The sequence below is a fragment of the Alligator mississippiensis genome, chromosome 10 (genome assembly GCF_030867095.1).
Source record: "Alligator mississippiensis isolate rAllMis1 chromosome 10, rAllMis1, whole genome shotgun sequence".
In the NCBI taxonomy this organism is placed as follows: Eukaryota; Metazoa; Chordata; order Crocodylia; family Alligatoridae; genus Alligator; species Alligator mississippiensis.
The window spans coordinates 76,327,248-76,350,795 of record NC_081833.1 but is presented as its reverse complement, the minus strand read 5'-3'; the positions used below and the strand labels follow the sequence as shown (position 1 = coordinate 76,350,795).

At 42.1% G+C, this 23,548-nt stretch overlaps 1 protein-coding gene and 1 long non-coding RNA gene across 2 annotated transcripts in view; one reads left to right on the top strand and one right to left on the bottom strand.

Moving 5' to 3' along the window:
* NFAT5 (nuclear factor of activated T cells 5) overlaps window positions 1–18,486 on the bottom strand; it is a 101,697-nt gene extending 83,211 nt beyond the window's left edge. Inside the window, exon 1 of the mRNA XM_019487736.2 lies at window positions 18,209–18,486. Coding sequence (XP_019343281.1) covers window positions 18,209–18,281 — 73 coding nt within the window. The 5' untranslated portion in view covers window positions 18,282–18,486. The remainder of the gene's footprint in view (window positions 1–18,208) is intronic.
* A 149-nt stretch (window positions 18,487–18,635) lies between these two features.
* LOC132243621 (uncharacterized) lies at window positions 18,636–19,531 on the top strand. The gene is made up of 2 exons (XR_009455320.1): window positions 18,636–18,773; window positions 19,461–19,531. It is a non-coding gene; the product is annotated as an uncharacterized LOC132243621 (long non-coding RNA).
* The last annotated feature ends 4,017 nt before the right edge of the window (window positions 19,532–23,548 follow it).

Sequence of the window (23,548 nt, the reverse complement as noted above, 5' to 3'; positions counted from 1 at the left end):
CATTTATGAAAAACAATCACAGTTACAATTTACATGGTTTCAGAACGAGGTGGAATAAGTACCAGGACCAAAACAGTAAATTCTCTCATATCACTAAATACAAGCCAGAATCTAGTGTTAGAACATCATGCATGCATACCTATCTAGAAAAATCTGAAAAGCATGACAAATTCAAGGTATACCTACTAATGTAACAAATAGAGAAAGATCTGGGAGGAGATCCACAGTCGGAGTAAATTGTTATAGCATAACTGAAGTCAATAGCCATTAATGAAAATTTACAACAGATAAAAGGCTGAATAATGCGCAGCTAATTTCTGCTTCATCATCCAATCAAAATTAGTCTTCTCTGTAGGAAGATCCTCAGATTTCTTCATATAAAAATACTAAACTAAAGGCATCTTGAACACTTTACTCTCGTTCCATCTAACAGTTCCAGGATAGGTTTGTTTTTAAGAGCTGTTGCCTTCAGGTTTTTTTACTATAGTCATCACCACGGCACTAAAGTACCTTTCAGAAGTACTTTAGTGCAACATGACTGGTATTTGTTATATGAAAGCCTTTTTTCTAAAGAGAAAGATACAAGTTCTATTTCCTTTTTGTAATACAAGTTTTCTTTGACATGCTGCTTTGTTAGATTATTTGGAATCACTGCATGTCCAATATGCTGCACGTACTTGCTAGCAAAGGCAAGGTTAGCAGACTATGCCTAGCACCTAGAACAGGAAGAAGCAATGTTTGAGAAAGTTGCTAAAACCTGTGGGACAAGCCCCAAAGAAAAGCACCGTCTTTGGCACACATTAGCTTTGTGCTTGCCATGGACAGTTCTATTGTGCCCGAGGAGAAAAGCTGTCAACCAGAGTCCTCAATCCAGAGCTTCAGGTAATCTTCCATAGTCAAAGCAGATGTCATCTTGAAATTAAAATTTTGACAAAGAATGAGCACCACACTGAAACCCAGGTCCAGGCTTGAAGGACAGGATTACAGTCTTACTAAAACTGTAAATGGGTAGTTTAGCACCAATTAACCAGTTCAAATGTACAGCAAACTGTCAGTACATCTGTGCTGTAGAGGGTATCTTGGCCTGGGCTCCTGTATGTGCACATCATACTTCCCAAGCTCACCTGCACTGGCAGAGCTACATAGGACCTCCACCTACAGTTCACAGACATGGCAGTTGCCCAGATCTAAGACTAGACCTTCCAGTGGCATAACACAGGACTCTTAGTGACTTTCTAACCTAAGCCACTCTAGAAACTGGTTCTACCTGGTGTTATGGAAAAATGTGTCTGTTAAAGCTGTTCTCTGAGCAGCAACACACTGAACTAAAACAATTCTGGATTTGCACACTTGTGCTCCTGTCTACTCCAGCTGACTCCAAGCTCCGGTTCTACTTTGCTGATTGAGTTCTTCCTGCTTGTGAGTGGCCTATTCCAACAGGATACAAATAGAAGAGAATGGGAGATGACAGGGGGTATATCAATTTCTGACCCTGCAGTCTTGGAAGGGAGCTCATTCATGAAGGATGTCGATAAGGGAGAGCAGAGACAACACCTGGTGCTTGCAACTGTTGAAGATTTCTTTTGATACAAACTACTGCTCGAGCAGGACAACTAACAAAAGGTGCTGGGTCACATCAATATGCAGGCTTATGGCTCTGGAACTTGTCATGTGGAAGCACCCCTTCACGGAGGTATGTAGGAGCTTGCCCCGATTCACCTGCAGCAATACATGGAAAATGAGAGAGATCAAACAAATCTAGATGTGGGTTGCTACTGCCTTCAGAAAAGTTGGTTTCCTCAACCTGATACAGATCCATGATTTAATGTAGTCAGACCACAGTATAACCTTAGTGCACTCACCACATCAGCTAGCAAGTATGGCACCGATCCTCAACCAGGATGCCATGGCACCCTGGGATACTATGAGATCCTTTGAAGGGTGTGAACAATAAGTACACTATTAAGTATGCAAACACCTACACATGGTTCACAAGATAAAGCCAGAGATTTCTAAAAGAAATTCATAGTGTCAAGATATTCGAACCTGTTGCAGTCTGAGTTCTCTGCAATGGAAGAATTGCTCTATTATTTTTCAATAGTCAAGAACGGAGTAAAAACTAAGCGGGCATTTTCCAAAGGGCACCCTGACTTTAAGAAGTTTGAGAGCCACTGCACAAGGGGCTCAGGCAGACATATTTTTTGAGTACTACAGTCTATAGAACTACAAAATATAAAAGCACTATGGACCAGGCACAGGTTCACAGTCAAATGCAGTCTTCCGCTCCCTCGTCCATGCATATCTCTGGGCAGAGTCCCACTGGGTGGCATCCGCTGGCTCGCTATTCAAGGGGCAGTGGGCACTAGTCAGAGTTCTCTGCTCATTGTCCTTCTTGACATCCTAGTTATCAATCTCTGACCTGTACTCCTGTTCCTGTTTTCTCATCATTTGCCCCACAGAATTTATTGTTATACACATAGTAGCCACCCTCCAAACACTATGGGGAACTTGTAGTTCCTGATGTCACTAGGCCCACCACCAGCATACAACAAATAGGCCCTGCTACAGCACAAGAGAGTGGCAACAAAGGTATGCTCTCCAAGCTAAGTTCTTGCTGCAGTCCAGCTTCCATAGTTACCATCATTAGCATAGCTGTCCAAGGGTGAATTACTGTGGATCCAAATTTGTTAGCAAAGAAAAGGGAACAGAGCTTGCCTAAAGAAATCCATTCCTATTTGAAGTAAAGTCAATAGGTAAAGTGTTAAAGTACCAAAGTCATTAGGGTTTAATCACAGGTAACTAATATAAAAGATAAAGACATTTTACTTCAACAAGATTAAGGTTGAAGGGTTGGGGGGGGGGGTTTAAATTTCTTTAAAAAGCCAGCAAGTGTTAACACAAAAAAAAAATATATTTATAAATAAATTGCTGGCAACATTACCTTTATTACTGGAATATATATTCTCATAATAAAGGTAATGTTGCCAGCAATTTATAATTCAACAAATCAGTTAATGTACTATCCAAGTCCCTTTACAAAGGCTGTTAATCTCAATATTCAGGATTCCACACAGCAGGATAAATGGAGAAATTAATCCTTTTAAAGTTGAAGTTAAACAACTGACAAAGGCATGTGTTAGCTGAATACTATTTATGGCATGCTTCCAAATATCAGATAAAGCTTTCCTGGCTGTGCTTCAGTCATCTCCATTCACAACTCAAAGAGTATTGTATAATTTAGACAGACAGTATAAATCCTGTGTCTTGTTTGTGTCCAATTTACACAATCTAGAAGTAGAGAACAGTTTATTTAAAAAAAAAAAAAATCAATATTTTTTAAAGCTTGATCCTTTTTCCTTAAATCAGTTTTAAAATTAAATCATACACTTCTGTTATTTAAATTATATTTTATTTTTAAAACAAATGTTTAATTAAATCTGAATTTAATATAATATATATTAAAGCCTGAACTTATTATAGTCTCTAAAAACATCTAAATATGAATGCATGAGCCTCAAACAAGAGATCAGAGTTCACAGCTTCATATTTTTCTATATAAAGAAAGAATTGGGAGGAGCATTCTTTTTTTAGGTCAAGTGCAATAACAATGGCACAACAGATCACATATTATATGAAGGTCTTGATCTTTCATGATGTAGGCACAGTACTACTGGCTACAAAGGACTGCTAAAATCATTACAGGCTTTGTAACTCAGCTTCTGATTTATTAGGATGATTCAAGGAATCTACCTTGGTGGTCTCATCCTTCTATTTTATAGATTCTCCCTACCAGAGCTCTAATTTTATATGCTAAATTATATAGGCTGTTGTGTGTGTTTAGTTAAATTCTAGTTACTAATCTAATATAGCTGCTTGACAAATCATGTGCAAAAAGTTAATTGTCTAGTAAATGAGCACTATATCATTCCCCATTTTCTAACAAAATAAAATGTTAAACTAATGAGAACCTGAAAATTTTAAACTATGGTTGCTTAAATAAGTTAGACTAGATTAAGGCCCTAAGCAGCAAAAAGATAGACCAAAACTAGTGTAAAAACTCTATTTAGTTGTATAACCATGTTTTAATGATTATGTCAACCAATGATAATGATATACTCTCTTTACAAAATAAATAAAATAGAAAATCTGATTAAAATTAATTTAAATTGAGGCTTTCTGCCTGGTGATTTAAATCAATCTTTCCTGATCAAAAAAGTGCTATTTAGCAATCATTGCTTCAAGACAGGAATGCAGTGACTTTCAAAAGCTTTGTCCTTGATAGTTATGAACTCTATATTAGACTGTCAGCTTCTCAGTGGTCTCTGAAAATATCACAAAATTGTAAGTAAAGTAATAAGGGAATGGCAGGATTGGAAATCTATTAAATAGTACCGATGTGGCCAAAAGCAGATGGGTCATGCAAAGCTGGTCCACAGGCCCGATCAGACCCACAGACCAGGCCTGCATGCTGGTGTCCTGGAGCAGCTGATGTGGGCCTGGCTGCACGCTGCGGCTACTCTGGGATGTATACTGGAGCAGAAGCCACGTGCAGCACAGTCAGAATGACCAGAGTGGCCACTGCATCTGGCACCATACAGTGCACCCTGCATGCTGCCTGTGGGTCAACTCCAAGAACCACGGGCAGCACTGGGCACCAGATGATAGGGCTCCATGGGCTGCATCTGACAACCCTGCATCAAACCATTAAGTGGCTTCACTTCCCATAAGAAATAAGAACTAAAATGCTTCTTTCTGCTATATAAATCATAGAGACTAAAGTACTTGCATAATCTAGGACAAACCATTGTATCCAGGTGGTTGGGATCAGTAGTATGCATGAATCATGTAAAACAGTAAAAATAAAAACATGTATGTATGTCTGATTTTCTTAAACTTAGGCATTTCAGAGTTAACATTTAAACACACATCCAAGTGTACAGAGGCAGGAAAATACACAATAAAAGCCTTCAAACAACCTAATTTTGCTGTAGAGTGATTGTAGGCAACAATGACAATTTTGGGATTTCAGAGTTTGTGGGTCCAGATTAATTTTAAAAGATATTTGATTTTCTCTTATTTGTGCCCTCATGGTAGAGTACACTCCAGCTGTGGATTTCTACAGAAGCCTGTCTTTTAAATGTAACCTCAACTCTAAATTTCCTGGATTTTTTAATTATTGTTTCAGAATAGTTAAAACATCTTAACATATTGAGCTGCATATTAATGTAGCTTTTTCTTTGATTTAGTGTCTTTAGCAAAGATACCATTCACAAATATTGAACAAGACACAAGGATGCTACTACTTTGTGATCTATTACTAATAATGATTGGAAGATACATTATTGTTCTTAAATCTTACATCAATATGTTTAACTGCTTTGCTGCAGTTTAAATCCATAAACCAGAGTCTTGATGTATGTAGTCTCCCTTATACCAGAGCCAATACAATCAACAGAATTCCTCTGGTTTCACTGGGTTCCCAGAGTTGCCAATGCTACCTAGTTCAAGTACAATTTAACTTCTCCAAATGGAGCAAGAATAAAAACATACAAGTTATCAAACAACTTTCAGAAATGAGCTTTGCAACCATGGGGTGAACAATGCATACACCACTACCATGTATCCAGTTCCAGATTATTGCTATTTATTTTCTCTGCTCAACTTTCTACTTCCCAAATAAACAGTCTCCAAAAAACATTTGCTTTCCCCTTACTAAGTACCAGTTTTAATTACCAAAAAGGGGTGAAGGCAGGAAAGAGTTAAAGTGGTTCTCCTCTTTCCAAGGTAGTCAACACTGAACTTTATACAAGGTACCATAAATTACAGATTTCAGACACTGGTTCCTCTTTCCCCAGCTTAAACCTGTTTCTGGTTGCAAGACACTGAGAGGTGTCCATGTAGCTAACTTACAAGCATACACCAGCTCACACTTGAAATGACTAGGAACATTTTATGTTTTACTCTTAAAGTAACAGATTCCAAAATTTCACTTCTACATTTAAGTGAAGTGTTACCATAGTTCTGAAGTATTGTGCTGTGACTAACTCTATGAAACCCCAAGTCCTCAGGGCATCAGTTAAAGGGGTACAGGAGTGCTGGAGGAAGATGAAACCTATACAGAGTGGTAAGGAAGGATTAAAATGGCTAAATTAACATGCAGGTATGTTTCTGTAATTTTATCTCTTTTCTCTCTCCTTGCGATGATCCTGTGGTACAGTAAATCATATCTTCTTTTGAACAATATGGCCTGCACCACTATTTTTGTACTGGCTGTAGATTTCCACAAGGAAGTCTGAGACTCAAAGACCAGCTGGACCTGCTGCAGACAGAAATGGCAAGGAGAGAGAACCATAGCCTGGATAGTCCAATCCCTCACAGGCAGGTGTAGGTCCATCATCTGGAAAGGGGCCTGTGGTCAGACAAAGAGCAAAGGAGCAGCATTTATACCTGAACGCTTATTTTCAGTTTTATTGTTTGAATGACAATATGTGGAAAAAGAAGCCATTCATACCTTTTGTTTGCCCTGAGCTTTCAGATAACACCTTCTATCATGACACAGCACCTTCTCTCACACACACGGTGTGTCCCAAAGTCCCATTTTTCAGCATATTATATATATTTTATATCTATCTATATAGATCTGTATAGATCTATATAGATATACACACTTTATTTTTTTTACTAAATTCCTATAGGTTTACCCTGTAGAAAGGTCTGAAAAGGAATCCGTGGTATCAACTCCTTCACCATGACACTTTCCAGAGAGAGGCTAAGAGTGGCCTATTTTCCCATACAGGCATCAGTCAGGAGTTACAAGCATGCATGGAGAATTGCAGACTGGGTTTGGCTTGGTTTCAGAGGGGTGAGGGTTGGAATAAATAGAAAAAATTGTTCCACATAAAATATGATAACTAACACTATTTATAATAAAACTATGCATGCTTGCAACAACTGAAATGATCCTGTTTTACCTGGTCACCAGCTTGCCTCAAATTTTATAGTTGTAACAGCTGAGAAATACATATGCTTCCTACCTCATGATCTTTGTGCTTAAAATCCAAGCACAATGTTTGACATTAAACATTACTGTAGATTTAGTTTATTACAAATATCCACTGTTTAACCAACAGTATGCGTCAGCACAAACAGGAAGAGATGCTTAGCCCTGGCATTTGAGCCTATCACACTGTTTCTAATAAATTCAAATAAAATAGTGGTATACACATAAAGGCAGTTAAAGACATACAGCAGCCTGACTGACTGACACCAGCATTTCTGTGGCACAGCAAGATTCATGCTGTTTCAAATTCTAGTACTCAGTGTTAAATAGGGCTAACCCTCATGATGTGGGACAGCAGCCATACCACACACAAACAAAGCCCATCACAACAACAGTAAAGATGGCTAATCAGTGATCTATAATGCGACCCAAGGGCTCCTCTTGGAGGCATGCTTTACATCTAACACAACGTAAGGGTGGCAAACACCTTGTGCCACAAGTCAGATTTGGACTACATGAGCATTTAAGCTTGCCCTCTTCCCGCCCGAGGGCCCCAGATTCTACAGCAGACCATGCCCCCAACTTCTGGTGCTTGGCGGTCTGGACAAAGGGACTCTATGGGCTCCATATTTGACACCCTTGTTCTCACACATTTAACTAATGACACCAACAGGCTACTTGCAATGAAGACATTCAAGCTTTAACTATTTCTCCATTATATCCTGTGTTTATATTCAAGAGTAGAAGAAAGAAAAAGATTATGCATCAGGCTCACAAGGTAGGATTTTAAAGTAGTGTCAATTTTCAACAACATTCTCGCTTGACATATAACAATATTGAGGAGGGATTCAGATGAAATTAAACTAACATTGAAATTTGAGAATATTTAAAATCTTGTCTAGCAGGTCTACTTCTTTGCCAAATAAGCTTGGATATTATGATCAGACTGTTTTATTGTAATTAACTGCCTGATACAAAGATGGCTGTCAGGGAACAATTTGCAGGGCCACAGAATGTGATTAATCATCAGAAGAAGTTTCTAAAGTGCATTATACATATAAAATATGGACCAAAGTGCAAGTTAATAAGTACAGTATTTGTAAAAAATACAAACAAACCATGGTAGCCCCTTCTCATTCAAACTTTTGTTTCAACTCTCTATTGTCTCTAAACCATTACTTCTCAATACATATATACAGCACCCATTTAACTTTAATTAAAGTTAGGTATAACTAATGTGAAGCACGCTGATCAAATCGGAAAAAAACTTCTCTTTAGTAACTGTAGAATTGTAATTATATTTGAAAGTATCCATATAAGAAAACATACAAAGATTGACTTGTTTTGCAAAAAGTGGGTCTTACCAGGTTCTTCCCTAAATCCGCATGTAAGTAGCTCGAGGCATAAACGGGGGGGGGGGGGGGCGGGGAGCCTGATATGAGCATCCAAGATCCACTTTTGCTTAAAAAGGCTATTCTGCACTAGAATTAAAATGTTACTTGAAAGAGAGGAATAGGAGCATTGAAAGAATGAATGGTACAACACATGTACAAAAGCTATCTTGCAGTGTTCAAGCTTTATTGCAGTTTTTTCATGGCATCCATACTGGTGTTATTCTACACCATGATGGTCACAACATCCTCTAACCCAGTTGTTCTCACCTTTTTTGGACCACGACCCATTAGTAAACAATGATGGCCTGTCCCATCCCAGTGCCCTCGCTCCTAACCTGCTGCCCCCCACCCCGGTGCCCCAGCCCCCCAGTGTGGGGAGCCCAGGGGGGGAGGTAGGGGCACCCCCCTCGCAGGCTGGAACTTCAACAGCCTGGAAGGGAAAAGCCACAGTTTCCCATGTTTTCTCCTTTAGAGGAGAATTCATTTTTAAAGTTTGTTTGTGACCCTTTCATATAGTCCTGCAACCCACTTTTGGGTAGCGACCTACAGGTTGAGAAACGCTGCTCTAACCTATAGCTTTTAATAGAGAAGCAGTGAATTTCAGAAAGCATAAAATACCTCCTTTCAGTGAGGTAAAGGAAATTCTGAGAAAGAATACTAAGCTCCCAAGATCTATCAACATTCCTTACACCGTGTCCACTTGTTTTTTTCTGTCCAAACTGAGGCCGGGCTAAACACTGAGCAATCTGTTCAGCAAGAAAGTTTTCTGCAGGAGCTTTCAAACAGGCATCATAAATCACTGACGTGAGACATGGAAAGAAAGGTGTTACAACAATGCATGCAGAAAGTCAGAGTCAAGCAGTTTGCAGAGTTCATACTGTAAGAGTTATGCAGGTCACAAGTTACTTTTGGACCTGGATCACAAGTGCCAACTGATAGGACTGAATCGAACTGAAGACCCAGTGACTGCAGAAGGGAAGACTTCTTTGCATAGTTGGGGTTATTTTGTAAGCAGCCTCGGGCCAAACTGGCACCACCTAACTTCAACAAATAGTAATAAGGAACCACAGTTCCACATTGAGAACTGGTTTTACTAGCAGATATGCACACCTTGCAGCACTTGTTCCCAAAAAGCTGCACCAATTAGATTATCTGCATCTAATGTTGAAATAGCACAAGGAAAGGTTAAAGAAGCCACATGAAAAAAAATAACAGATGTTGAACAAACTGAAGTGGAAGCACTGGACAAGCTGTGAATCTGGCCCTCTCAATTAAACAAGCATTATGAAAAGGTCAGCTAGCTCAAATATTTCAAGAGTCACTCAATTTTCCAAGGGCAAGTTATATCATGTGGAAGAATTAGTTAAGGGATTAGCTTCAACAAAAAGCTTCCATTGGAGCTGATCAAAGTTATTGTTAAAGGACATAAATTCTTCCTATTTGTTTGGCTAAAAGACGAGCATAACTACCTATAGATTGAGCAACTGCATTAAAGAAATGTTTAACATCTCCATTTCCAATCTAACAATGGCCTTGTTTTTCATAGAACTATAGCGTTGCCATCTCTATTGGTCGATAACTAATACCTTAACACAAAATCCCTGAACGCTATGTGTTTCTTTCCTTTATTATGAAAACTTAATTCAGTAAAAAGGAAGTTCTGTTGATCTCCTGCCAGAGGGGCAGATAGGTGCCAATTTTAAAAAAAGAGGATTCTTCGGCTGTTGTGTTAATGTATTAAAACACCTGCAGGGCAAACTATACTTAAGTTTACTCTAAACAAAATAATCCCTTTCCTGCTACCATACCTCTAGCAGCACCTTTTATTTAAGAAATAGAATTTAATACATCAAAGTGCTGCAGCTTTGAATCCTTTCAGATGATAAGGTAAGAAAGCAAGAGATTTCAAATTACAAAACTACACAACACTTCTATTCCAGATAGCAGACCCAAGTTCCAAAGAGAAAAAGCTGGCTGCACCTAGAAAACGTAGATGCCCAATAAAAGCAAAAGGCATTGTATTCTCAATTGGAATTTGCACATAAGATACAAAACAGCAGTGACAACAGTCATGCATTTACCCACATACAAATCAGGGAGGTAATTCACCTGCTACAAAAAATACATACAGAGAAGCGAATCAGCCAACAGCTTAAAAAAAACTGGTAGATAGCAAATTCAAAACCAATATGAGGAAATAATTCTTCGCATACAGTGAAACTCCTAGCCAAGTGAAGCCAAAACCAAAAACTAACCAAGATTCAACACAGGACTGGTATTTTATATGATAATCACCTAGCCAGGGTCGTTTGACCCCATCATTCTTTCCTGCCCATGGCAGGGGGTCGGACTTGATGATCTGCTCAGGTCCCCTCCGACCCTACCTACTATGAAACTATGAACAACACAAACACCCAGAGTTATAGTTGGTACCTAAAAAAAAGGGTTTAGAGGAAAATGAGAGCTCCAGGGAGGCAGAGTACCTCCGATCTTCCCAATGCACCCTCCTAGAAAAAAAATACAGGATTTAATTCATCAAGCATCCAATGCCCAGGATGAAACTGTCAGTTTAACAAGCACGACTAAGATTTGCAGTTTGCCACTTTCCAATCAATCTTCAGCACCACAATCAAACTGCAGGAACTCTGCTGCGTTTTTTCTGTATTTGATGTACCGATTAGTAGGCAAGATGGTGCCAACAAATCAGGCCCTTTAATGAGGGTCCTGAAGAGGTGAGTCCTTTTTCATGCTCCCTTTGCCAGTCAATTATAGATGTTTGGCACAGTCAATTTGGAATTTGGCCTCCAATCTTGGCAAGGAGAACAATGTACCAGGCAACTAAAAGATAAAAGCATCTTAAGAACGCTTCTCAACAGAATTCTGTTTCCATATGCTCTTTCAGAAAGGCCAAATGCACCCCCAACATCAGAGACTTTTCACTACTCTCTTCAAGTCTCAACCTTAGCATGTTTCAACTTGCTTGCATATTCATGTGACTTACTGCCCATCTCACCTATGCCTGCCAAACAAGCAAGGGACAATATTAACTGTGCTACTACTAAAATTTGCTTTGAAAACCAAGAGAACTTTTACTGCACTATTTTAAAACTTTGTAAGGAGATCTGAACATTTTCTGAATTATTCAGAAAATAACTGGTGAACCAAACCGATGCATGCAAGCAAGAAGCTACATATGGAAATACACCATGAAAAGTATCTAGTTTTATGCCATTATGAGGCAGCATACAAAAATGAAACAAGTTCGAACCACACCAACATTCAGCAATTTCTACTCATGATGACACAATGCCTTTAAGAGCATTGCACAGAAGTGGTTTTAGAAAATGACAACTATTTAAGATTTTATTGTGTGCACATTAGGATCATGTTTCTACACCATTTAAGTAAGCCCTGAATGTTCAATGTCAGTCAGTGCCTGTATTCCGGATTACTCTGCTCTACTTTAATAAGAAAAGGGGTTTGCATGTATGCTTAACTCCAAGAGCAGACTCAAGAGTATACTCTCTCACCCACTTTAGGAAAGGGGGAGGGGGGAGGAGGGAGAGAGACAGGGTGTGTGTGCGCCATGATCATGTACCTTTAACTGTTTCACCTGCACTTTAGCCACTCATTTACTTTTGCTAGGATTACCAAAAGTGTTGAATGACTTAAAACAGCTGTCTTTTTTAAATATATGCAAGACTGCAGTAAACGGTATTCTCTACCTACACCCAACTGTGAAATCTCCACCTTAAAATGAACTGGCTTATATGGGGTATGAAAATTAGGAAAAGAAAGCAAATTTTATTTTTAAAGTTTACGGGTTCAACCAATTCAAGGTTACAGAATATAAACAGAATGCCAATCATTTTTAAACAATGGACACTGTTTACAAAGTATTTTGTTTGAACCATCCAGCTGAAAGAAGATGCTTTGCATATTCATAATACTGTCAATGGTTAGCAGTGTCATTTGGGAAGCATGAGAACAGTTTGGTTCATTACTAAACTGCAACACTGTTTGTTATCCATTATGATGGCTGTTGCCCACAATGGATGTCAAACAAACAGCCCCCAACCCAGATCCAGTATGCAGGATGTATTCTTTTGACCCAGGAGGCATTTCAGAACCTGTATAATCTCAGTTCTCTCAAAATTAGTTTCCGAGCCTCAAGGCCAAACTTTCAAACAACAAGAAGCGTAAGTGGTGCAATGTAGCACATGGCCTGACAACTACTTAGGTGCAAAATGTGCTCCCCTCATGCCTTTTAAGAGTAAAACTATAAAAAAGGAAGCATTAACTATTTCCTGATTTATGTTGGTACTGAATTGGAAAGATATTGTGAGTCTATTCAAAGAGTATTGACAAGGACATGGAGGAGGCAGAGAAATGGAGAAGAGGAAAGGGGGAAAAAAAAGTATAAACAGTAATGTGCCTAAAACATGAGGCTATGGAGCAATGCAAAATGCCGTGGCATGGCACTGAACAAGTAACCAAGAAAAGGGTAGATTTTAGCTTTTATTTCCATGAAAGCCTTCTGTTGCTGTAAGTGTTCTGTTGTGAACTGAGCAGGGGGTACATAATCCTGGATTTTTATCCTTGCCCAAACTAATTAAAAATATAATGCGATTCTCTTCAGAATAAGTTTGAAGACTTGGTCTCACATATCCCTTCATTAGAAGCATTTGCTATTAAGACTTTTTGTCTGAATTATCAGTTGTGATAGGGTTAAACCTTTAGCTATGGAGCTGCAAGGAGAAGGTGAGTGAAGCTGAGTAGACTCCACCTCTTCTGCACATGGCTAGGACTCTGTAAGAGTAAGTCCATGCTGCGGTAGGTCAAATTCTGAAGAAAAAGTTGTTTTTTCCATTCTGCCTTCCCCAAACGAGGTGGATAGCTAATCTGAGGGCATGTGGGATGTGAGAAAATATGGCAAAATGCTGTCTCCTCCTGTCCATAGGCAAAGTACACACATACATTTTCTGCTGATGCTTACTAAGTATTCCTGTCCTACTTCCAAGGAGTACCAACGATGTATAAATATTACATAAAATGGCTAATTTTCTTCCCAGATTAAGCTTGGACTGAAAATTTTGGCAACACTTCCTCTGTTTCTGATGCAGTCAATTTTCTACCTTGTGCTATTTTAGTATTATTATTGTAACTTATCTCTATAAAGCCTTGGAAAAGCTAGCAAAGAAAGGGTAAAACTCAAGATGAACTGCTAGCAGCATGCCAATACAATCTTAATCTAGATCTTAGTAGAGAAAGGCAGTTACCCATGTTAATCTGAAGTCAGGCAGAAAGAAGGCAGGGTAGATTTGTACCTTACAGACTAACTAAATAAGAGATGGATAGAACAAGAATTTCATGAAGCCTCTGATTACGCTATACATTTCTAATTTTGTTAGTCTAAGGTACAAATCTACCCTGCCTTCTGCCTAGATCATCTTCGTATGAATAGGACCATTCTTCTCAACATCTAGGTTAAATATCGGAACCAGGGTAAAAAAAAAAATTTGCCTAAAGACAAACTCAAGACAGAGAGGTGAATCTCACAGGAAACAGAGAATTTTACTCTATAATCAAGGACATCTTCCTTAAAATTATTTACTCAGTCATCAACCTTTGGATCCTTCTGACAACTCCCCTTAAGTGCTAGTGCATACCCGATGGCAAAAAACACCCACTTTCATCTGCAACTAAGAACAGCTTGAATCTCATCTTATCAGACACACATGGCCAGGGTGAACCACACATCCAGGGCCCCCGGGGCTGCTTACCAATAGTCACATCAAAAGAGAAACCACACACCCTGGACAAGATCAAAGTGGTACAAAGTTCCACAGGCCGTCTGCTTCACAAGACTGTGAATGTAATAATCTGGTGCACACAATGCACTGGCTTCCCACAGAACCAAATACAGTTCAAGCCCCGCATGGGCACAGCCCTGGCCTAACAAAAGAATTTCATGCAACAAAAGAATAACCATGGAACTAAGTACTTTCTGACTACCTTGTAGTTCTAAGTTTATGTTGGACTGTTTCATCCTTCTAGTAAATGCTTTACTAAATGTCTTCTTTCATATTGCGCTATCAACAATGACATAAAATGCATACAAAAATCATAAAGCCAAAGGTATAAAAAGAAAGTACATTTCATATGCACTTACACTCTATCAAACTTAAATTATACAATATCTGCTCCTAGAAAACTACTTAATAATATATTACTAAGTTAGTGTTTAAAAACAGAAAAGAAGGGTCTTACAGAGGCAGCTTTACTATAACTCATCTATATCAGGCAATTTGATAATAAATTATAAAGAAGAGAGACAACTCTAATCATACTTGCAACACTGGAAAAGACTGTACTAGCACTGTACAAGTGTAGGTAAAAAAGAATGCAGACCACAATATTGTTAATTGGTTTAAAAAAATGTTGAAGATTGCTGTAATGAAAGGATTAACTAAATTAATAGATTCTAATCAGTTTGGATTTAGGGCCTGTCATTTGACAAGCTGTTTTATACATGGTTTTTGACCTTTGAGTGGCTACCATGAATACCTTGTCATCTACTTAATTTTTTTAGATTTAAGTGCTACATTTGGTACTATAATCCACAGAACAGAAGGCAGGGCAAAATGGCACCTTATAGACCAGGACTGCCAAACTGATCAGGCCCCAGTCTCAATGAGTGGCATGAGCCGGTCCACAGGCTGGATGATGGCTCGGGATAAGGCCTGCAGATCATTCCTCCTCACCACATACTGAATTCAGCACCCATGACGCCTGCTCCAACTGGTCCAGGACAGTCACAATGTGATGCCCACTCCAGAACCTGTGCATGCATGCAGCATCTGTCCCAGCCAGTTGAGGACCCATGCTGCATGTGGCAACTGTCCCGGCCCAGCTGGAGTGGGTGCCACGTGCAGTGCAGTCCCAGACCAGCCAGGGCAGGTATTGTGAGCAACCGAGGTCCTAGACCAGCTGGAGTAGGTGCTGCAAGCAACACACAGCCCAGGCCCTGTGCATTGGGCTGGTCCAGTGTACGTCGCATGACTTGTGGGTCATCTTTGAGATCTAAAAGCAGTACTGGGAATTCAATGATAGGACTCCACAGGCTGGCTCTGGCCCATGGGCTGTACTTTTTACACCCATGTTATAGACAATTTGGAGAGGCATACGGTTTTGTAAGTAATAGCTTACTTCAGCAGATGCTGTAAATCATAGGGCAACTAACCTCTAGGTTTTCAGACTATGTCTTCTAGTGACTGGTATTCTATATTGCTAATTTGTTTTTACATGTGTAACAGGGGACCCTGCCCTATTACTGAGAGAGCAAGAAAATGGGGACTGTCTTTGAGGGAAGCTCCTGGGAGGCTGGGGGCTAGATATTCCCTGCACTTGAGGCAGAAAGGGCAGAGCAAGAGAAAGCAGCTCACTGCTGAGAGTTCTGTAAAGCACTGTAGTAAGTGAAGACTCGCCCTGACTGAAAGAGCTCTCTGTGAAAGGAAGCCGAGAAGCAATTCCAGAGACTGGAGGGGGAACTGTGTGCAGACCCAGAAGGGCCCAAATTGGGAGAAGCCAGCAAAGCTAAGGGGAAGCTTGGGGAAGAGCTTAGAGAAAGGCCTGCAGCTAGCTGCACTTGACTTGTGTTTGTTTGGCTTTATGTTTGCTGTTTAGGCTGCCAGGCATGGGAGTGGCTAAAGGGGAGGAAAGAAGATAATTGAGCAGGGGCCTGGCCCCCCTGGCCCCAGACTCCTGCTGTACTGCTGGGCTGACAGAGGCCCAGCAAGTGGTGACCAGGCCATCAGTCCTGAGAGACAGGGTGGAAGGACAAGAACCCCAAGAGAGATGGTGCAGAGCAAGGTAATCAGGACCACACTCTCGTTCTCTGGAGGCAACCTCCCACTCTAATAGTGACATAAAAGGTGTGACAGGGAGGTATAAGTGTAAGGAACGGGATTAGTGTCCACAAGTAGGCACCACTCCCACTGCCAGGGATGGATCTCATTACACATGACAAATGTTTTAACTGCTTTATCTTGAAGAGGAAGTTTTACAGTCTGGAGTTAGAACTATTTTTTCCATCCTTTTTTTAAGGATGTCTGTCACTCTTTTGACAATGGCTTCTGGATACATAAGAACTTATGGTAAAGCTGAAGATGTTATTACTTGGTTGCAGCAGTCAAGTTTTCAGATGCTACAGGGATTAGAGAGGCCTAAAAATTACTACTTGGCACTTCTTTTAGCTTTGGGACTTGTGGCCAGTCTTGCAGTAGAGACTTGAAACCTAAATATAAGGAGTCTTGAGGAAACTAATCTGTAAAGGGAAACTGAATAAGATGTTAAAAAAAACCCAAAACATGCATACATAATGAGATAACTCACACTGAGAGCGGTTGCAGGCAGACTTTACCAAGCAACCCAAAGACTGATATTTGTTACAATATCTTAAATAAGTCTCGATTGGACTTGAAGAGTCATTTTTAAAGTTCATTCTGAACTCTTACTGATACATAAGATTTTAACATAACGAAAATGATCAGAGATATATCTTTTCCTCAATCAGTTAAATTATTCATATTTGTTTCGCGATCAATGTAAAGTATCAAACTAATGATCTGCCTCCGTCATCCAAATTAGATTTTATATCACTTTAATCAAAATCATTACTGTAAAGGCACCAGAAAACTTCCATATTGCCATGTACATTTAGGCCTGGCCTGTACTTAAAGAGTTTTATCGGCACAGCTGTCAGGATTGGCATGGATTACACTCCTGAGATGGCCACAAAAGTCAAAAAACTTTAACACAGCTCCTTTTGGGAAACTAATTTAAACAACAATTCCAACTGAATTAATTTAAAGGTATCTAAATAATTTTTATTTCATCATGTAATGACAGGATGAGGAAGAGAAAATTAAAACTACAACAGTGTCTTTAATAAGCACTCATCTAAACTAGTAGTACACAATTATGGAGATAATTACTGTATGGTGTCACTCTGAATTAAAGTTCTCCGGGGGAGTGAGTTTTTTTGTTTAATTTAACTTTAACTCTTAATTTCCTGGTGTTTTGTTTCATGTTTTTTTTTTTTAACTCTCAATTTCCTGGTTCTTTAACACTTGTTTCCGAGAGAGTCCCGGTGCCCTGTCCTGCACCCGGGAGAGCGCGCACCCCAGCACACTCCCCTGCGCCTGAAGAAGGGCGTTTGTGTACGAAAGTTGCAGACCCATTTTTCCAACTATTTCGCTGGCCTAATAAGAGACATCGCCGTTACCCGCAGAGCCATGCCTGCCCACGTCCTTAGACCTACACCCCCCCCGTATCCCTGCAACTGGCTGAAGTGTGTGTGTTTTACCCACAAGCTTGCACGTTCACGTTGACACGCGGTTATTTACGCTCTGCCCCTGCCAGGCCGCTGGTTTCGCTGAACTGCCCGCAGCAACACCCGTGCCTCCCGCTTCCTTTAAAGCATTCAGCCCCCCGTTTCTGCCTCGCGCCGCTGCTCCGCTGCGGACGGGCCGTTTCGCATGTCACCGGGCTCGCCCCCCGTGAGCCCCTTCCCCCCCTACTTGCTCCCCCATGGGTCCGTTTCCCCCTCGTTTCCCCCACTTGCTCCCCCGGCAGTCCGTGGAGCTCCCCTGCCCTGCCCGGAGCGGGACGGGGCGGCCGGGCCCACCTGCGCCCAGAGCCGAGCCCGCGGGCAGGGCAGGGCAGGGCAGGGGAGGCCCGGCGGCGCAGCCAAGCGGCCCGCTCGCGATCCCGAGGAGGCCGCGGGGCCCGGGCCGGCCGCGGCCGCACTCACCCTTGGAGTAGAGGGACTTGGGGGAGTCGAGGTCGAGGTCGGCGCTGAGCAGAGAGATGAAGTCCGAGGGCATCGCAGCTCCGCGGCCCGGCGGGGGCGAGGGGGCGGCGGGAGCGGGGCGCCGGGCCGGGCGCGGGAGCAGGGCGCTCCGGCGGGGCTGGGCGGGGCCGGGCGAGGCGCTGCGCGCGGACAGGGCCAGGCCGGGCGCCCCTCAGCCGTCGCGTCCCGTCGCGCCGGGCCGGGCCTGACAGGAATCCGGCGGCTGCCAACGGCACGGACTGCCGCCCCCTCCGCGGATGCTCTGCGCACGCGCGGCCCCGGCGCTGCGGAGGGGGGGGGAGCCGACAGGGGAACAGCCAGCGGCTTGCGCATGCGCGAACAGAAGGGGGAGGGGGGGTTTCTTGCCGGAATAGCGCCTGCGCCAACCCGGCGGAGGGGAGAGGGGAGGGTTGGCGAGGAGCGGCGCCCTGCGCATGCGCACGCCCGCGGGCCTCTCGGGGAGGGGGACAGCGGCTTGCCAGGGAGACTTCGTGCATGCGCCGTGAGGAAGCCAGGCGGGACAAAGGTCAGAGGCCTCGGGGAGGCAGGGTGTCCCTGCCCCTCGGGTAGCTCTGCGCCTGCGCTCTGGAGGCGGCGCAGCCCCGCCCACTCCCGTCGCGTGACAGCGCTGCCACGTGGGAGCCCTGGGTGCCAGGGCGCGAAGCGGAGCGTGTGCCTGGGTGCGATGGCTTCGTGTGATCCTTGTATTTTCCAGGGACAGATTCGGTTGTAAACCGAGGTGGTTCAAATCAGGGGCGCTTGGCTGCAAAGCACATCATCCTCATCCTGCCCAGGGGCTCCCCAGGGGTTTGGCAGCAGGGAGTGGTGGTAGCCTTAATAAGTGCTCCCCTGCTGCCAGATTTCTGGCCTCCCCCCCACCCCCCACAAGTGCTAGATAACAGTGCCCTGCGCTTGGATCACAGGGCTGGGGTGCTGAGGAGCCCGATCTGGGTGCACAGGGATGGAGCTGGCAGCACGAGCCAATCCAAGCTTGTGGGGCTCAGTCGGCACAACATCCGACCCATGGACCAACTCTGCATCACTCCCTGGGGCAAAAGATTGGGCACCACTGCTTTAAATATTCAGTATAGCACCTTTTCATGTTGCTTGCTGAAGAGGTACTCCCTGGAGCCAAGCCCTACCAAAGGGAAAAAGAATTTTAAAATTTCTGTTTTTAAAAATAGCAGTTTCTCCTGTATTTTTTCTTTTACAGGGCGACTACGCTTGGTTCTGATCTATATAACCAGTTGGTATCTCACATCCTAAATAAACCATGTGAACACAGACACTAGTACTGGTCCTTCTGTGGGTAACAGCCCCTCCCTGGCCAAAATATGGGTCACATAAAGAAAATAGAAATGGAGGGAGAGCGACACACCTACGGGGCAGAAGGATGCCGCCTGCTGTGAGTGAAACCCACAACTGTGTAACAACCGAGTTAGAAGTCTTGCCACATACATAGCAATGGTGTTTTTCTAGTCGGCCCCTACTGTGCTTCAATTTGCAGAGTATCCACCCGGTCGTAGGAACTCTTTGTGAGCAGAACCGTACACCCTGTAACCCAAATTTACCTCCCCTTGCAGACTAGCTTGTTCATGTCATCGAGTCTCTTCTAATAACAGATTTTCCTGAAACTTTCCTGCCTGGTGTTGTACAAGTTAAAGGCAGAGTATTCAACTCTATTAAAAGAGCTGAAGGCATCGCAGTCTTGGTGAGCTGATTCTTGGAACCATCATGCCGATACCATCTATCAATCAATCCAGAAAAGGCAAAAAGAGTAAACGTGATTAAAAAGTACCAGCGTCTGATGTGCTTGGCAAAGAAAACAACATACTTTGCAGTTATGTGATTTTTTTTCAGCTGAGGATTTCCAAGTGATCTACAAAGACAGACAAAACATTACGTAAATAATACAAAGGGTAAAACTGGGGCACAGAGTTGAAATGACTTGTGTAAGGTTTCACAAGCTTGAGCTTAACAAGCAGTTTATAAGGCAAGAAGGGACCACTGTGATTATCTCATCTGACCTCCTGGATAACACAGGCCATAGAACTTCCCTGAATTAATTCTTGTTTGAACTAGAGCATGTTCTTTAGAAAAACATCCAGTCTTAAGAGCACAAATAGTTTTTGAAAGGGTGCAAGAATTTGAGGAGGAGGGGAGCTGCTGCTGACATCTCTGAAAGAGCCCCAAGATAAGGAGGAATGAAACATTCCTGGGTCATCAAGGGGCTGGAGACCACAAGATAGGCATTTAGATGTCCATGAAAAACATCTGCTGAACAAAAAGTTCAGTTAAACTTCATGGAAGTGGAAAACGTCACGGTGCAAAGAACATAGGATTAAGGGAGCCCTTGCTTTGACATATTTTCTTTACTAAGAGGAATAGGAAACAACTGAAGATGAATAGTAAGTGTGGACGTGATGATCGTGATTCATTTAAATTAAACATACTAAAGGCAGGGCTTACAGAAGACACCTATTTTAAGAATGCAAATGTTCAGGCATTACAACTTCCAGTGAATATGTAACATGAAGTATTAAAAAACCTGTGTTTAAAGGACAGCTGGGGAATCCCAGTACCCCTCCACTGGGGAGGAACTGCAAGAAGCATAGTAGTCAATGTGGAATGACAAGATACCGATCCAAAGAGATAAGGACCTGTGGTGGAAGGGGTAAAAGGACAAGACACCAAAGAAGATTATGTTCTATAAAACCAATTAAACTACAGAAGAATGTTAAGGGCAACAAAGCAAAAATTAGTTGAATTTATTAATGCCAGGTAAGGGAGTAAGACAATGTCAGGAAAAGTTAAGTGTAAGGAGGCAAATAAACAACCAGGTCTGAAGCTACTCTGTCTGAGCTCCTAACTGCTGTTAAAATTTTTGGCTTTAAACAAACCACAAGTGAAATAAGTAATAGGCCACTAAAATAATTATGATTTCATACTGCAAACAACTAAAGAAACAGGCCAGACAGGAAAATGGAACATACGTAATACGGTACAAACAAGCAGGCCCAGATTATATGAATCTCAAGGATTTAAGCAGATTAATATTGAATTTGCTGATCTACTTGCAATTATTTTTATCAAATCATGGACAGGTTTTGTTTGTTTGTTTGTTTGGGGGGAGACAAATGTAACAGTCATCCTCAAATAGGGACATAGTAGAAATCCCAGTACTATAATCCATTTACTCTCAATTCAGGGAATTGACGGGAAATGGAACATTTTATTTGTAATTATTATTGTAGTAATTGCCACGTTAAAAAAATGCATGTAATAATAATCTGTGACCTCTTCTGCAATAAAGAAACCAGGAAGAATAAGCAGCGCAGATTTATAAATCAAAATTATGCTGGGCAAATATGATTACTTTCTTTAATGATACTAACAAATTTAATTAAAGGAGACCATAGAAACAATAGTCTACATCCATTTTAGGGAAGCCCTAACCAGAGTATGTCTCAAAATACTTAGAAACAGTTTGAATGTAAGCATCATCCCACACAGTGAAACGCATCTGGAAATAGCCTGTGAACAAATGACAATAAAAGTAATTGCATCTCACTACGAGAGGCAAAAGTTTTTGTGGGTGATATCTTTTACTGAACCAACGATGTGGTTGGGATAGGTTTATACAAGGTTTTGTGTATCACGGTACCTCTGTCAGGTCTCAGGGTACTACGATACCCAAAAGCTTGATATAACTGCTTCTCACCAACTGGCATCAATGGGTGCATCCAGCTCAACAGTTAGCTTTTATTTCAAGGATGCCTTCCATGCAGGGGGATCTTTCCCGCGCTCAGTATTCTGGGTTATTTTGCAGAAGCAAGGTGGAAATAAATGTGTTCCTTATCTGGGGAGTCACTTTAAAATCCCAAGATTCCTCCTTTGCCATCCCACAGCCTCCTCTTTTTAGGTGGCACCATGTTCAAAGTACAGAAGCTTATTATTGACAAGTGCTCTCCATGCTGCAATGCTGGCAGTGGGGCATCAGTTGCTTATATGGATGTTTGACAGGCTGCCAGAAAGCTGCAGCTTTGCAAACCAGCTGCCTGACCACAGAGGACACGCACGAGAAGGAGGAGGATGTGATTGAAAAGCTGCTGCAAAAGGTACTTTACTTAGACCAACTTTGTGCTGTCTCTGGGCTCAAGGAAAAAGTGTCAGGTGGGTGGAGAGGAATATGTGACAGCAGTGAGCACACAGCATCAGCATGACAAACTGGCTTTCCTGGTGCAGGGAAGCAACACACCAATACGAGAGTTCCCCTATCCATGCAGAAGCGTGACCATTGCCATCCCCAGTGGCTGACCAGTTTGGTTTAGCATATCAGCTGTTAAGATGGCTGTTGATACGTGTGCATTCACGTTTAAACACTACTGTCACTGCATGTTGTCAAGCTTGTTACCCCTGAGGACATTTTTGGCTTTGCCCACATGGCCTTTCCCCGCGCTCAGTATTCTGGGTTATTTTGCAGAAGCAAGGTGGAAATAAATGTGTGCACTGGTGCAGTTGATGAAACATTATTATTTGCCTCTTGTAGCAGGCCTTGGCGATGACAGCAGGAAAGAGCTCTCCGTTGTGCTGCAGTGCCAGGTTGGCCACCATCGTGGGTTTACCAGCATCTTTGCAGGTTGGTCTGGAAAAGTTTACTTTGATACCAGAATTTCCTGGACCTCCTGCCTGTTCTTCCGAATGAAAAAGGGCAGTTTGCTAGCACAATTAACATGGACATTACTGGTGTCAGTGTCCTGGATCTTATTCTCTTACCTACAACTGCCGTGGTTGACAAACCTTTTACTGGTCATTGAGCTCCTAGAAAAGAACTGTTAACTCCTGCCTAAGCACGAACGCAATGGCAGTGGAGTGGTGCATTGAAGAGCCTGGAGAATAGATGGCAGGTTGTAACAGGAAGGCTTGAGGCAGCTGAGCATACCTCTCTCATAAGAACTGTATGCTGTCTGCACAATAGATGCAAAAGTAAAGGGGAGGGCCTCACAGAAAGTTGGCAATTGGGTTCATAGATTTTCAGGATGCTTTGAACAACCCACAGGATGCTTTCTCCTAAATAATGTTGTCCTTGCCTTGTGGATTTGCCAAGAGCAAAAGATAAAATGTTTACACTATACAACAAATTAAGCCCTGTTGGGCAGCTTTTTGCCATGCGATGTTGGTTTTGCATGTGCCTCATTCATGGGTCTATGAATGTTTAATAGAAGGGTGCGAATGTCACTGAAGTTACAGGAGGGGGAAGGCTTGCTGTGCATTATGGATTTGCGGGGTTCTTGTGTTTTC